The sequence below is a fragment of the Vidua macroura genome, chromosome 9 (genome assembly GCF_024509145.1).
Source record: "Vidua macroura isolate BioBank_ID:100142 chromosome 9, ASM2450914v1, whole genome shotgun sequence".
Lineage (NCBI taxonomy): Eukaryota > Metazoa > Chordata > Aves > Passeriformes > Viduidae > Vidua > Vidua macroura.
In genome coordinates, this window is record NC_071579.1 from 26843749 (window position 1) to 26861056 (window position 17308).

The 17308-nt window shown below is 41.8% G+C and overlaps 1 protein-coding gene across 1 annotated transcript in view; it reads right to left on the reverse strand.

Moving 5' to 3' along the window:
• The window catches only part of TTC39A (tetratricopeptide repeat domain 39A), a 42967-nt gene extending 26954 nt beyond the window's left edge, over positions 1-16013 (reverse strand). The window contains exons 1-2 of the mRNA XM_053985500.1: positions 15665-16013; positions 5208-5312 (exon numbers count right to left, since the gene is read on the reverse strand). Coding sequence (XP_053841475.1) covers positions 5208-5312; positions 15665-15699 — 140 coding nt within the window. The 5' untranslated portion in view covers positions 15700-16013. The remainder of the gene's footprint in view (positions 1-5207; positions 5313-15664) is intronic.
• Positions 16014-17308: the final 1295 nt, after the last annotated feature.

A 17308-nucleotide genomic window follows, 5' to 3' on the forward strand; every position in this document is an offset into this window, starting at 1 on the left:
GTTGTAGAGTCTGTATCCTTGGAGACATTCAAAATGGCCCTGCTTGAGTTCATGACTTTCTGAGGTGCCTTCCAACCTCATCGCCTCTTATTCTGTAGGGTTTTTTAAGGAAAAAAAGTCAGACTTTAAAGACACCTCAATCAATGTAATTTCTCATCCCAGAAATACACTTATCTCCCTAGGTTTTGGTATCTGGACTGAACTGAAAGAAAATTTAATGGGTAATTTCAGATCATCCTACATTAATCAATAATCTATTAATTCACTGTGGTGACCTGGAGTTTCCCAACCCTCACACTGACGATGAAGGGCTTCTTTTTCCAACACACAGGGCACAGAGCAGGATGGCTGCACTGAAGGAATTTGCCATGCACATCTTTAAACTTCACTGAAGTCTGTGCTCTGTGGCTGTCCTTAATTCCTACTTGCCCTCACCATCTAAACCAATCTAGCAGAAAAGCTGTTTTGGGAAATATCCTGGTGCCATAAGTGCTATAAGCCCCAGACTATGCTACCATCCATCTCATTTGCAAGCTAAGAAGAACAGACAGATAATGGAGAAATACTTTAAAATCCAGTGGAGTTAGGACAGCTCTTTCTTGGCCTTGTAGATCATGATTCTTTCAGTAATGATAATGTAAAGTAGAAAAAAATGAACACACCAAACTGCCAGCCTGATGAAGTGTTTCTGTTCATTAGATTATTCATCAGCCGCAGTGGGCACATAAAAACACACTTCATCTTGTATTTACTAAGCAAAAACCCTTCCAGGGCTCAAATTCAAAGTACAGGGAAGTGACTGAAATAATACCCTTTCAAAATTACAGAAATTTGCTTTCTAAAGCAAAGCAGATAAATATTAAAATCAGTGCACTAAAAGGAAAATTAGTACTTTTCACATATATGTGGTGAAGAGAGATTTCCCTCTCCAGCAATTTGTTTATGAAACCAAACCACCCCTTCTCTAATCAATAGTTTCATCTCTTTTACTTCTAATATTTAAAGGAGATAATAATTAATGTCTATCATTAGCCAACTGGTATTTAGCAACATTCAAATTTGTTCTTTTTATTTCAGGGGTGGGGATGCTGGCAGAAATGCAACTTATCTATGTTATTTCTATTAACCATTCAATTAAAGTTGCCAGCATGTAGCTGGCATATTCCCAGGAGTTTTAAGGCCTGGATTTCATATGGATGGATACAGACTGAAACTTATCTTTTCACTTTTCTTCTTTTGATTCCTCAGCAGCAATTTCCTCAGGACATTGTTGGAGTTAACAAGCCTCTATGACATGAATGCAACTAATATTGTGATTAATGACTTATCCCAGTAGTTGGTATCCCATGACTGAATAAGAAGATTATAAGTAATATCTTTAGGCACTTATGGAGTTCTGCCACATGCCTCTTCTCCAACCATGGTGCAATCATTATCATCTTGCAGTACTGCCCTTTCTTGGAGCTGTTGGAGAACACTTTTATTCCTGCTCTAGAACAAGTGCTTAAGTAAGAATAGTCACAGTTTTCCAGCTGAAGTATGAAAATCAAAAATGCTTGGCTTGGTTTGTCCTCAGAATTAACCCAGGGCTAGTAATCTTTTGTGAAAAACAGCACTCAAAATCTTTTCTGTAGATCCTTTACAGTAATCCAGCAGATAGGACATGCATTCCTAAGCTACAGAAACCTCAGATTCAAATCCATATGTTGATTTAGTATCAAGATGCTTCCAACACTTAAAAGAAATCCCAAATCCAACCACAGAGTGAGACACTGCACAGACCAGTCAACAGTCTGTTCATCCAGGAGGACTCAAGTGAGAGATCAATACCCAAATCAAACTTGCATCAGGAGAATGTGGTCACAAGGGGCCCAAAGGCTTTCCTCATCTTTGATCCCAGGTTCCACCCAATATCTGAACAACCCACTAGATCCATGGCACAGGCTTTCACAGAAATGCTTCAATTTGATGAACCAACATTTTCTGATAAAAACCCTTTTCCTGCAAGACTCCCCAGTAGCATTAAGTTAATAACCAGCAACAACCTCTCCAGTCAGCCACCACAGCTCCCTTGCTAGCACAGGCCACCAGGATGGCCCAAGACAAAAAGCTGTGCTTCAACAAGAGAATCCCTGAGCCTTTTTAACCAAAGCCACTTTCCAAAATTCAGAACCTGCGACATTCTTCCAGCAAAGAGGTGAGACCAACAATTGTGTTAGGATTTGCTTGCACTTAATTTACTTACAAAGACTATAGAAGTTGTGTTCTTCCAGACCTCAGGTATAAAAAGATAAACAACCTTGCTCTTGTTCATGACATTCCTTACAATAAATAGCTAACCCAAGCTTTGAGCAACATATTTATCCAAGCACTGTCTAGAGCTTCACTCTACCTGGGTGTGCTTCCCCCTGTTCTTTCACCCCTCTCCATTTGACAATCACACCTGGGAGATCAGCTCCCAGGGAAAGCTTTCAAAGCACAGTCATTCTAGAATTAATATTCCACCAAACGACACCAACTGCTTTTTGGAGTCTATTTTCAGAATAAAGTCAACTGCCTGGAACAAATCATTGTCTTATTATTCCTTTAATATTGCAAGCAGCAACACATGTGGTGCACCTCATCCAATGGTCCAGATAATTCTGTCAGGAATTTATCTTATTTACCATTCTCCCAACGGATCTGATATTGCCAAACTGTCAGGTGATTATGCCATGTTTTCCTTCAGGATAATTATTAAAACATTAAGCATTTGTCTTGGGAAGGGAAGGGGACACCTCACCAGAATCAACCCTTAATTTATTATTGTCTGTTTGCAATTACATGAGGGCTAAAATCCAGTCAGCATTTAATGGATTTACTGCATGTCTCAGGGCTGAGAAGGAAGATGAGATTTTTTTTTTTCCCTGCTCCAGTGATTGGACAGTTTCAGTATTCAGTTATGAATGTTAACAGTTAACACATTACATATTGAAAATCACTGCTGTGCTTGGTGACTGAACTTTGGGAATTTCTTAAGAGTTCTTAGATGCAGTGTGAGTACTCTATATAAAAGATAAATTTAATTAAACTTACTGCAGAAAGCACAACATAATCAGAACCCACTATTGTACAATGATTGTTAATAATAATGAAAACTGACTCTAAAAGCTAAAAGGTAGTTCAGGAAACAAGAAAAGTTATGTAACATGAGGCAAAAACACCAGATGTATTTTTTCTGTGAAATGAGATCTCTTCTTTATAATGGATTTGTTTTCCTTTGTGATGGATTTGCTTTTCTAACAGGAAAAAAAAAGAGCTTTACCTCAGCACAAGTCTAGACATCCTCCTCAGATATTTATTTTTAAGCTGTTAGGAAAGCTCTTCTGATTTTAAGCCTCACACATTGTGCCAAATCTGCTGTCAGTTTCACATGGTACAAATTAGTTGAAAATACACTTATTGTGGAAGTCAAATGTGAGTAATTTAGTGAATCTGCATTAACGTAATACAGAGCAGAGTATCTCCTACACCAGAAGTGTTAAAGCCACAAAAAATTGAAAATATTTTAAATTTTCCACAAGCATATAAAAACTGAGAAGCATTTTTCTACACACTGATAGTATGTTTACGGACTGTGAAAACTAATTTCAAAACTCAGCACACCAAAAGGGAACACTGAGGAACTGGTGGCTCTGAAAGAAAATACTCAGGACTATCACATATGCCCACTCTACAACTCTTCTCATTCCTAAAGAGATGGAGTGTGTCCATAATGGATTTCATCTGTGGAGAAATTCAGCATGCTGTTTCTTCATTACACTCACAAAGATCATAAGTCTCTATTTCCCTCATTGCCAAAGGCAACAGGAATAAGGGCCTCCTCATAACAGGCTAACATGAAAAATTAGTTTCAAAATGGTTTTGCAGTGTGGAATAGAGTCAGGTACAAAAAGAGAATCAGCTCATGAAATATGTTCTGCAGAGCCCAACAAAACCTGAATGAAAACCATATGCAACAGAAGAAGAATGGATTTACAGAAAAAAACAACCCACAGCCTCACTAGCTTTTGCAGTGTTTTGGAAACCTGCTGCAATAAAAAATCCCCTTATTTTATGCTAAGCACTGAGTGAGCCTTCCCAGATGGGCACAGGGGCTTTACTGTCAGGATGTAATGAAAATACAGTTATTCTTTTTACCATTTTTATTATATCTTCTGATGATATATAAATGCTAAACAACTTTGCTGTGAATAAATCCAACATTATTTATACAGCTGATGCTATAATTTATCATTAGTCCCTTTCCCAGAGTGTACTTACATGGCTAAACTACAGATTCTGGCATCAAATATGAGGCTGATACCTCAGCAAAGGAAATATGTAGCATTCACTGTAGTTACCCCTGATGCATATCAAATACACACTATGAATTTTACTTCTTTCATATTCCAGTGTCCTAAAAGAAGGCATGATGCAATTTGCTGGTGGCTCAAAAATAAATCGAGCAAATTGGGTGGATGGGGGAGAAATTTAAATTAACCACAGACTTCAACAAGCCAAGAACACAGGTAACTTCAGGACAGGGTATGACAGATCACAGACACTGTAAAGACAACAATTTTTAGGAACTATTTAATGACCTCATTGCTTGCAGCTGGGCCACTCATTACAAGTTGGGCTGCAACATAATTAGGAAACAGAGTGCATGACCACAACACTGAATTGCAAAATGAGCTGTGAGAAAGTTTCTGCAAGTGGTTACAACAACAAAGAAAGAGCTCATACCTAATGTTTCTCAAACCTTCAAGTGATGGTCAGTTGCTCATTTAGAGACATAACTATAATTATTCAGATTCTCACAGTGTACAGAAAAATATGGAAAAGAAGACAAAAATAAAATGTGACAGAAGATGGTTTTTACTCTTCCAGGGGAAAGAATCTCACATTGTGCATTACAGCTGAGGACATCAATGCTATAATTTTAGAAGACAGATAAGTTCTTTACACTTGTGTGAGTAAACAACAAGATTGTATTTACTCACACAAGTGTAAAGCACTTATCAGTCTTCCCCAAAACTTAACACATTTACTTACCACTTCCTTCTGAACCACATACAGACTTATCAACTATTAAGAGAGAACCAGCTGTCTGGTCAAAATCTCCTGAGAGATGGTGAAGCAAAGAAAAATAAACAGAGAAAAAGTAGGGAGCCTTATCAACTTACTTTGCTTGTAGAGAAGCCAAAGCATCCGAGAACTTGTTGTTAAGAAATAAATCCAGAGCTGCCATACATTCACGTAGGGCCACGTTGAGGTCTGACGTAGATGACCTGCCAGAAGAGAAAATAAGCTCAGCACATCTGTTCTCCTTCTACCAGTGCATTACTGCTGCATTTGAACCCCCCTTCTCCAATTCCAGATTTATTTCCTTGCATAACCTGCTATTTTATCTTTAGTGATTGCAAGAAGTGACTCCTTTTATGTTTGTGGATTTGTGGTTTGGGGTTTTTTTTTAAACTATGCTTTCACTAAGTAACATGTGAAAAGGAATTGAAGTCTTTCATTTTCTGGAAAAAAAAAAAAAAAAAAAAAAAAGGACAACCTGCACATTCTTTATGATAAGAACCTGGACATGCTGAATTTGCCATGTGGGTGCACAGCAATTTGATGAGCTCAGGTACCAGGATCACAGAAGCACTGGGTGACAATGCACATCTCATTGTAAGGCTGCCAGACTCCAGCTGGTGACATCATGATTGTGTTGTCACTTTAAGGATGAGACATTGTCAGTCTGCATCAGAATATTACACCAACTGCTGCTGGAACATCTGCCTTCATTCACCTCATGTTCAGAGTGGTGCCTGAGCAACAAACCACTACAAACTCACAGGTGGTTAAAATTTCCCATTGTGCATGTTCGTGGGAACATCACTGTCTCTAAGAAGTGCCACTGCACTCAAAATAAACTACTGTGGTATCTCAAAGTCAGAAGACTCTCAGTGACTTAGTCTGGCTGTACTTTTCTCCTGTACAACATTCAGATGTCAGCCTGACCTGTCACAAGGCTTCTCAGCTGGTCTTTAGGTTACTTACAACAGGATAATACAGACCAGCTGAGTTAGTTTGGCCCAAGTTCACCACCACCAGAACTGCTGGACAAAAAAAAAAAAAAAATCAAAATAAAGCCTTGCACTAATGAAGTTAAGGTCACCCAGAGCCAGTGTTAGGACAGTGGAAACATCTGCATCCAATGATCAAAGAGCTACACTGCACTAATATATTGTGTACAACCATGTACAAAACATCCTCCAACAAAATACAAACAAACCCTTACCATGTTCCTGATTCTGAACAGCCCTAACCAATGTGATCTGTCTTGTGACTTAGAAACTGTGTTAGTTCTTTAAAAAGTAGCACAACACAGAATGCTGAAAGAAAACCAGAAAGCAAAGTCCTGATAATATCTTAAGGAAAAGGCAGGGGAGCACAGCACAAGCAGATAGCATCAGTAATAACCACCCACTGGTGGTTTGATTTTGGTTTCAGGAATAATGACTGCAGAGAAATAAAGAGTATAATTATATATACAAAAAGCAGGACTTTAAATTTGAGAGAAACATTATGTGACGCTGTTCCTAGTGGCTTTGTCATCACAACTTCAGCTACACTGCAAATCCTTTTGCACCCAAGGCTCTCTGTGAGTGCTTTGCAAGCATTGATTAACCAAGTTTTGGCATCCGCCTCATACAAAATGCAATATCATGTCTGCCTGTTCTGAGCTATTCTGAGCCCTGCTTAATAATTAAAACTTGGTCAATTATCGCTTATTGTATTAAAACTCCTACCTTCCTGTTTTTAAATCTGTGTCCCTGAACCAAGTAACATACTTAACAAGAATACAGCACACCTTCACCTGGTTTAAAATATTTAGATTGCTAGCATTTTACCTGGGTTTTTTTTTGTTTTTTCGTTTCTTGTCATGCAGGAGAATTACCCCATTCAATACAAATAAACCTTTTCAAAATGCTCCTTTGAAACAGAAAGATGACGAAGAATAAAACCACTGCTGAAGCTCAAAGCAGAAATAAGATACTATAATCACTTGGCATCTTTTCTGGAGTAACAATGCACACTGCTACCCAGAGCAGCAGCAGAAACACAAGCGGCACATTTCCCTCATACTCCAAGGAAACCTGGCACAGGATGTAGCTCCCAAGTCAAGGGCTTAACACCTGGGCAAAATACACACCTCACATAAATGCTACGAACCATCACTTGTCACTGTTAACAATAGGGCAGAAATACTTTAAACTCGAGGGTGCTCAGCATTTTAGCAAACTGATTAGTCATGCTTCAGTGGGCTGCAGATTCCCTCCTGCTTCCAACAGCAGGATCAGAACTGCCTCTAAGCCAAATGCAAAATGCTCTGTGCTGCTACTCACCTCTCTGCTGAGCGTCCTGCGTGTTCTGACATAGTCATTGTAAGCCCACTCAGCTTTTAGGCTCCAGCATCAGCAGCGCTCGGTGCTCCTGAGCCAGCTGCGAGTGACAGCCCCGGTGGGAGCGCAGGGCAGCGCCTGCCTGCGGCACCACACTCTGCGATTGGACACTGCCACGGGAACAGGAGCATCGCTAATTCACCGGCCACATCCTACAAACCAGCGAGTCGGAAGCCAGCCCGTGGCACGCCAGGTTCATGTGCCACTGGATCCAAATGCAGCTGGATACCTCTAATGTAGGAGGAGCTGGCGGCTGCCAGCCTATCTCTGATCTACAGACCTGTCTGGAATGAGCAGCAGCATCAGCCACCTTTTCTCCTGTCCAGACCGGGCAGAAGCCAAATACCCTTGTAATTACAGACCTGAAACAACAAGAATTACTGCATGTGGCAGTGGCCCACATCAGAAAGCTGCGAACCAGAAGGGAGAGCCAAACGAGAGCAGCTGACAGGCGGCTCTCAGGCAGTAATTGCTGCAAATGTGAGAACCACGCAGGCGAGAGACACAAGCAAGTGCTTCTTCCCAGCAAGGATTCTCCACAAAACAGGCTCCAATCCAGCAGCCAAACTGCTGCTTCTTGTTAGTTCTTGTACCTTTGGGAGGAACTGAGACTTTACACGCTCTTTGTAACAATCTCTCTTAAATGCCATGGAAAATGAGGTGAGTTGGCACTAACAATTTAATCAGTGGAGTGAGTGCATCTGGCTGATTTTGCCCAAAATGAAACAGTGAATTCCCCTGAACTGCTTCGCTGGCACATCAGCTGTACCAGCCCTGTACACAACTACAAGCAGCATTACCAGTCCTTCCACTCATTATGAGAGCTGGACTGTGGAAGTTGATCAGCCATGATCTACTTACATAAATTAGTTTCACCAAGAGCATCTAATGGCAGAAATTATCTGTTTGCTAGATTACCCAAAGCAGTACCAATAATGAAGACATACACTGCAGAAGGAAGACCCAAAAATGATAAACCAAAGGACAATTCCAGGAAGATACTCTGAATCCATTAACATACCTGATTAAATCTCTTGCTGGTTTTATGGCATCCTGTACAGAAAAGCCTGTGCTGCATTTGGAACAAAAATTACTGTAACAGATCCACAGGCTGCCTCAATAATGACCCCGTTACATGTTCCTAACAGCATTGGGTACCTGGGCCACAGCAGGAGATAAAAGACATTACTGTTTTTTTTCCCCTAGTTGGGAATAACTACTGGTTACAACTGAAAATTAACTGTCTGGCTCCATGGCAGGATCACGGGCTACTCTGAAAAGGTTTTTCATCATTCTCACTAGCTGAGAATTTCTAATTAATGCTGTATTCTCCAGATAGTCCTCAAATATGGTGAAGGCTCTGGCTGTCTCGGCCAAGTTCTTCAAGACTTGATTTGGCAGGTTTTTATTTGAATACCACTGCTCTAGAAACAACTATATGCTCAGACAACCTTCAGTATGCAACCTCTCCTCCCCCACATATATGTATGTTTTCTTTTAACTAAAGAAAACAAATGTAAAAACTCAGATCTGAAATATTTCCACATTTAGGCCATTTCCCTGCTGGTTTTACAAGGTTCTTTCCTTTCTTGCTTTTGGGCAGCAGGTTTTGCAAGGACAGTCATATGGTTCTTCTTGTGGTTTTGTTATTCTTGGAATTGTTGTTTTCTGCCCCAGGGACCACGAGTGGGGTTGCTTCACAAATCACAACCACAGCATATCCTGGTAGTTGCAGCAAGAACTGCTCTCCTTACTCCACTGCATCCCCATTGTCTCTAGCTGGAAACACAGCTCCTTGGAATATTCCAGGTAATGCCCCTTTTACTTAAGCACCAGATCCCTTCTATGTCAACAGCAATATCAAACAAAATGAATAAGCAGAAATAAGCAAAACCAAAATCTGGAATATTAATGAACAGTAAAGCATATTAAAAAAATATTATGTTTACCATTATCAAAAGGAAAGAGGCACATGATTTTTGAGCATGGGAGTTACTATGTTTATGCATAATTTTATTTCACTGTGTATATGACATTGACTGGTTTCTAACTACGAGTTTGCAGTGCATAAGCTTTGTGATTTGTCACTGGGTTTTACACATTTCTTCAATAACAAAAGCATCTTGAACCTTATACTGTGCAAAATGCTAAAATCCTCAGCCTCAGTAATTATCAGAACTTTAAAAAGAAAGGTAAGTCTGAGGTTTGTGCCTTTGTAGTAATGCTTTTAATAGTAATTCAAGAGCTCCTTCAGTACTGTGAAACATTAAAAGCAAGTTAAATCTGATGGATGCATTTCTCTGCCAAATCTACCTTATCTGCATAAGTCAGTTGCAGTTGCGTGGGTAACTTCACTTAGAGGAGGAGAATAAAATACAAAGGACCAAACACCATTTAAGCTTCACCAGTGCTAACATTTCAACCATTCACAGATGTGAGAAGCCTCCCAAAGCACATTTCAAAGGCCTCCATTTCAGTGTTAAGGAAACTTCCCTGTCTGACCATCCAGGAGCCACTGGCAGTCACACTCCCATCACCTGAGCTGGGACCAAACCCCTTCACAGCTGCACATCACACACTCACAGTGAGACAGGCTTGACCTCCAATTTCCCATAACAGTCTCAGATGTCCCAATCCTTAAAATTATTTCATCTTGGTCCAGTAACAAAATAACAGCTTGAGCTGGTGCCTCCGAGGACGGACTTGGAACAATGGAACCCCTGGGGCTTTTAAACCCTCATCGTCTAAATAGGAAAAGGTCTGGGGGTCTTCAGCCCCTGCTGTGTCCCCAAGTGTTCCTCCCTGTGTCCTTTTCGTGCAAAGGGTCAGCAGTTCACACCCCATGGTATCCTCATTGACACCAGGATGTCCTTCCCACTGCCTGTTTTCAAAAATAGAAATATGGAAATTCTGCCGTGACACCATTTTCTGTTCCGCTGGATAATCACAGGGACATTAGGAGATACCAGGGTACACCTGGGGTTACTTCCTTAAGCCTTTTCCAGTTCTCTACATCATTCCTAAGTCCATTACTGCTTTTCTAAATCATTGACTTCCTTGTGCAACACTGCACTAGAAGTTGTGAGCCTGAAAAAAATCTCTACATTCAAAGAAAACAAAAAGCACATCACTTGGGAAGAATTCTTTTCTTCTGCAAGCATTTCCAAACCCACATGAGATCAGAAATAATCTTGGATGAAAAGAACAAATAAGCAGTTCTCACAATAACTTGTTACTATTCCATTTTCAGACAATACAAAAACATCTTCATAATTCAAAAGCAAATAAGCTAATGCAAGAAAATTAATTCTTCCATATCCCTTCCAGTTCTATGTGCCAAGCTGTTAATACCTCAGCATTTATCTTTCTGTGTTCTTGAACACTTTTCTGGCCGATGTCTAAGTCTCCTCAGTGCTGCAGAAATGCCATTACTTCAACAACAAAGCAACTGGAAAGGTTTCAATATTCCTGTTCTCCAAATATTCTGCATAGAGACACAACAGTGGTTCAATTCTGGAATTCATAGTATTTCAAGTTGTACATGGAGTATGACACCATTTATTTTTGAGGTTAATTCAGCTCTCAAATCACTGAGTTATTGATGCCTCAGCAATGTCAAAGGTCTTTTAGAAAGCTCTTCTGTTCCAGCAAAGGCTCACAAATCAAAAGGTTGTGGCAAAGCAGTCCAGTGAGCAGCACAAAGACCAGGGAACTGGCAGACTCATGTTCTGCCCTTGGTCCCACCATGTTTAACTTGGACCAAGCAGGATCTAGTTTGCATTAGGCTCACAGTTCTCATCCTGTATTTGAATGGGCAAACAATGCAATAAATTCATTAAGATAGGTTTGTTCAGACAAACAAAATGTAGTGGTGTCATTTCTACTGCTCCCTTTCCTTGTTGTGCTGCCATGACTGCTCAGAGGGCGAAATGCACCACTGTGGGTGAGCACTCCCAGTCAGCAGAACTGCCTGCATCAGACAGAATGAAAATATATAAAAAGACACACAATGTAGTCTGGCATATTACAAAAATAAGCCCAAACATCCTGCAACAGCACTGATCTATTGGAATGTACAAAGAAAAAGTTACCTCACACAGGATCAACACTGAAATAAAACAAATATATTCAGCATTACAGAAATTAACAGGATTGCTGCAATTAGGAGTAAATATTCATCATAAATCACACCACAGTAATGTTTAGCAAGCTTTAATAGCTCTTCTTTTTAAATTCAGATGATCTACAATCTTTGTCACTTTGAAGGTCACATGTGATTGATATAATTCCTTTTGGGCTTTTTAAGGGTTTTTAGACAACCTTATAATACCCACTTGCTCTTTTTTCCAAGTGCTCTGACTTTTCAGTTTTACTGCCTCTGTTCCACCTTCTGACACCTGACCTCTGGTCTACACTTCTGACATAGTTACTCTCAATTTTTAAAGGTCTAATTCTTGTCTCACCAAAACGAATGAGAAAAAATAAATCAGCAAGAGCTGCACTAGACCACTATCATGCAATGGTATTGAGCACATTTAGGTACCCAGCAAACAAACAAATAAAGCATGAAGCATATTGCAAACTCACTCTGCCATGTTCATGGTAAGAAGCCAGACAAAATCTGTGAGATCTGATTTTCCTAAGGACTGCAAGGTCATGGTAGAGATCTGTATTATTCTGAGTAGTCTGTAATATTCTGAAATCAGACTGGGTGAAAATTTAGGGAGGGAAGTCAGGCAATTCCCCCTGTTGGCTGGATTTTGCACTTCCCAGCAGTGAAAAAGGCTGGGTAGGTAACAAGAGAGCTACCTGGGCATGTCTGTTTGTACTTGTTTATGCTGACTTCACTTCTTTCAGACTTCAGTGTGGTGACCAATGTATAAGGGATGAAATACACATTCTGGCCCAAAAAGCATTTTCCTGCAGTACTTCATGTGAGTTGAAATGCTTCTTTGTTTGGTTTTATTTCATTTGGTTGGGTTTGGTTTTTTTGTTTCATTAAATCTAAGCAAAGTATTTTCAAAATAAATTACTCTGTATCATATTTTGTTGCAACTTTAAAAAAAAAAATCATGCTTTTCTTTAATCATTGAACTGCTGAACAGTATCTTATGCTCCAATAGAAATAATATATAGGAATGACACAAAATACTTGAACAAATAGGGGATTGCTGCTTTGCCTTTAATCATTGCTTTACATGACATTACAGATTATGTTTCCCTGAGAGCTTCCCCCAGCCTGAGTTAATTCTTCAGAAGTCATCTGCAAAGCATACTTCACAGCACATTGATCACTAACAATGCCATTTTCTCTCCAATTAAATAAAAATTCAAGCATAGCACTTCAATACACCTTTACAGTTCTCTTGAACCTGCCCACTGAATCAATACTCAAGAACAGAAAAAGAAGTAACAGTAGAAAGTTGTCTTGGCACTCAGCATTGCCAAAGCCTTTTTGAAGAGTTATTCTTTGGCACAGTGGCTTCAAGAAGAAAATAGTTACTCTTATCTCCATTTCAGAGTGCAAAAAACAACTAAGCACACTACCTGAGGAGAAAAAACAAAGGAAAACCAAAACAAGTGAGGCTGATGTTGAACTTGGATTCAGTTAGTCTGGGATCTTCCTGTCAATTTTTCCCTTTCTGACAGGAAACAAGGATTGGTAAAAAGTAAAAGCTTTAATGCAGATGCAGTGAGAAGATTTCATCAGTTCAGGATGGCAATTTTAGTTAGAAAGAAATGTAAAATGACATCCAAGTTCAGTATGATTGAATGACAATCATTCAATTTTTGACATACAGCTGAGGCTTCAGCCACTGAGTCAAGTATACCTGAATGAGCATCCTGAGATTGAGACTTTCTTCTGACGATTGTTTTTTCACAACAGGATGACTGAAAGTTTTATTATCAAGTTGAAGACAACAGCTGAAAATCTCTAAAATGGGAGGTCATTTTTCATCATCCCTGCTCAAATATCTGTTTACTTTTCAGTTCCAATCATTCCACTAGATCACTTTTCATCCACCTATGATCTGATAATCTCAATCTATTCCCAAAACATACATGATACCTAAAGAAACCACAAATTCAGATCTGTGGAAACACTGTCTGGGAGCTTCACTGGGGTTTTAAAGGAGTGATTTAAGTAAAATGTGAACTACAATAAGGAAATAGTAATCTTTTCCCACAAACTAGCCAAAATCCTGATATATGCTTTTCAACACTTTGTAGCACAGTACTGGAAACATTTGAATCCCTTTAGATCCCAGTGCAGTGTCACCCTGGAATGGGAGAGCTGGTTCCAGCAGATGGAGCTCCAGAAAGGCGATGAGGCGCCAGCACCAAGAGCTCCAGCAGCTTCAGTAACACGGACTTTCAGGAGAACTTGCTCAACATGGCAAAATTCACCCAGCTCCCTCCTGCTTCTAAATATTTTTGCACACATTGTTCCCCATGCTCAGAACTTCCTGAAGCACAATGCAACTGTAGTCCCTCAGCCTGCTGCTATTGTCAGTGCAAACACAGCACCTGGAGGTCATTTAATGGTATCATTTAACATCATTATTACAAACACACAACCCACCTTTCCAGCCTGGAGTTAAAAAATATTTTTTAAATTGCTGGGCCATCTGTTAAAGAATTATCAAGACAAATGGCAACAAAATTATATAAAGCTCTTAAAAATCACAGAATCATAGAACTGACAGGGCTGGAAAGGACCTTGAACATTATCTCATTCCAAACCTGTGCTGTGGGCAGACACTTCCCACTACACAAAGTTGCTCAAAGCCCCATCCAACCCAGCCTTGAGTACTTCCAGGTAGGGGTTATATATATAAATACTAATAGACAGGTCATTTTTGATCATTAGCAAGTCTATTACTCTGGATTTTTAAATCCCACAGGACTTTGTGCTTTAAATACCACTAGACCACCTCCTCTGATCTTTGTAATAACTCTAACATTAATATTAGTGCCACCAAAAAAGAGCAGTATTGTACAGCTTATATAGTCTAACGTTCAGGAAATGGTTTTTCCCATTATGGTTTCTTCAGCAGAAATAAAATCTCAGGTAAATGTTTGCTGTTTTCAACTTTAAGATAAAGGGAAAGTGTGCAGCCAGAGAGAGAGCACACCACTGCTCCAAACACTTGATGAAGAACTATGAACAGAGCCATTATCACTCTTCTAAGCAGCAAACCTCTCCAACAACTGCACTCTTAAAAGCTTCTACTCCTGCATAGATTATAAAGCAGATTATTATAAATGTCTTATGTCAAATACAGAATCCACAAGCTGACCTTTAATGCAGCCATGTCTACAGTTTAACACGCCGTCATCATGGGGGAAGAATGTTATTTGCAGACTGATTCAGCTTTTGAAGAAACAACTCTCTCACACGCACACAATGGAAGTTTATGTATTTTAGGGGCAGTGGGAGTGCACACCTGGAATGGAGAAAGTTATCCACCTGCAGCTCCCTCTTGAGGGTGAGCAAGAAGGTATTGAGTTACAGGGTAATGAACGTCAGCGTTTCGCTGTCAAGGTGTGTTGCAAGCTGCACAAGCAGGAGCAAAAGGACCTCAAGCAAAAGGACCTGGTCTTCCACAGACATGACACGCTCTTCAGCAACCCTTTGAAGCCCAAAGGCAGTTTGCATATAACTACTGAAGGGCTTCTGCGCAGGTGTGTAATTAGCTCAAGCTAATGCTCCTGTCTAAGAAAAAAGAAAACCCCCTCAAAGTGCAAGAACCAGTTTGTGCCCGCGCAGTGGCTGTGCTGGGGCGGCTCAGCCGGCACAGGTGGGCACAGCCCCCGCCCACAGCTGGGTCAGGCCGGTGGCCAGAGCGGACCGCGGGGTGGCCCGGTCCGGTCAGTCGGTCCCGGCCGGTCGGTCCCGGCCTGGGCAGCCCCTGCCCACGGGCCGCAGGCGGCTCCGGTCCCAGCCCCCGGTGCCCGTCGGGGTCAGCCCGGGGGCCCGAACTGCCCTCAGCGGCTGCAGCGCCCGGAACCCCACCGCCCTGACACCGTCCCGCGGCCCGACCCTCCGCTCCGGCTGCCGCAGCGACCGCCGCTCCCGGCCCCTCCTCCCGCCCGGGACGGAGCATCCCCAGAGCCCGGCGGAGGCGGCGCTGCCCCCGGCGACCCCCGGCCCGGCCCCCCGGCCCGCCCCAGCCGCGTACCGGGCGCCGGTGCTGCCGGCCGGCTGGGCGTCCATGGAGGCGTCGCGACGGGCAGCGGCTGAGGGGAGGGCGGGGGCGCGACGGGCACGACTGGCGCTGCTGCTGCTGCTGCTGCTCCCCGGCGGCCGCCGCAGCCAGCTCGCATGGTGTGTGTGGAGCGGCGGCAGCCGGAGCCTCGGCGCATGTTCGGGCAGGGCAGGGCCGGGCCGGGCCGGGCCGGGCGGAGGGGCCGCCCCCGCAGGTGAGCGGCTGCGGCAGCGCCCGCCCTCCGCCGGCGGTGGAGATGGGAATGGGGATGGGAATGGGATGGGACCGGCTGGAGTGCGATGATGCCCCGAGGTTACGGTCCCACCGCAGCGCTCGGGCGGGACCCGGCCGTGTCGCTCCGCACCGGGAACGGCCCAGAGGAGCGCGGGCATCGCTTCTGTGTGCTGGAATTAAAGAGTCATTAATTCCTCTCGAGAAAAAACATGAGGAAAACATAATTCATATTTCGCCAAGTTTTCAGTTAGCTGCACTCTGCACCTGCTGCCAAGGCAGGGTCTGCCAGGGTGCAGCCGTCTACCCCCAGCACAGGGAGTTGTAGCACAGGAGTAACACCCCACAGGGCCCACACATCAGAGGGACCAAATTATTACCAAATCACATAAATAAATAATTAGATCTAAATAATTAAATTATTTAATTTGCTCATTAATATAAAATTCATAAACAAAATATTTACAATTTTAACTTGCCTCTTCCATTAAAGAAAACCAAACCCACTGAAATTGCAAATAGAATATGCAATACTAAAAAAAAAAAATTGCATTACTTTGGCCATTATCATATTATAATTATATCAATCACACAGCTTCAGGGTTACAGGGATAACAGTTCAGAGGAGATTAACAAAAGAAAGGAGCCTGTGGAAGGAAATGAACAAGGCAAAGGAAGGCAAAGGTATACACGGCCGAGGGAGTGGCAGGACAAACAGAAGGACTGGGTTGACATAAAGAAACAATGGGCACATTAACGGGAACAGTGGGTGTATAAGGTTAAAAAAAGAAAGAATTTATTAGCTGCACACTGACAATGTGGCTCGTGACGTGAGGAACAAGAGGTGGGTGGCAGGACGGGCTCACGCTCCAGTGCTCCAAGAGAAGAGGCACACATCCAGTGACTGAAGGATGATTCCCTCTTCTGACACCAGCCAAGAAGTCAGGATTGTCTCCACTAAATCAAACATTTTAGCTCAGTGAGGGACAGCAAAGAGAGTTGTGACAAGCACCTTCCCGTGCTTTCTTTGCCGAAAGAGCTATTTTGGTACAAATGCAAGCCCACGTTTTCCAGCATAAAATACCTGTTTACATACATTCCATTTTCTGAACTGTGAGGCTCACGCATTCCAGCTCACAGTGCTCACAATGAAGCCAGACGTCCTGTGTAGTTCTGCACTTCAGCCCATTGTCAGTAGCCTGTCACAGCTAACTTAAAGAACATTTTATTACTAAACACCCCAAAATATACTCTAAATTGCTTTTTACAACTTTTAGAATTATATGTTGTAGGAACAAAGTTGAAAAAGCTAAAAAAAGAACAAATTTGCTCCCCTGAGCATAGTATTGTATAATGAGAACAGTTGTGCTTTTAATATCTGACAGT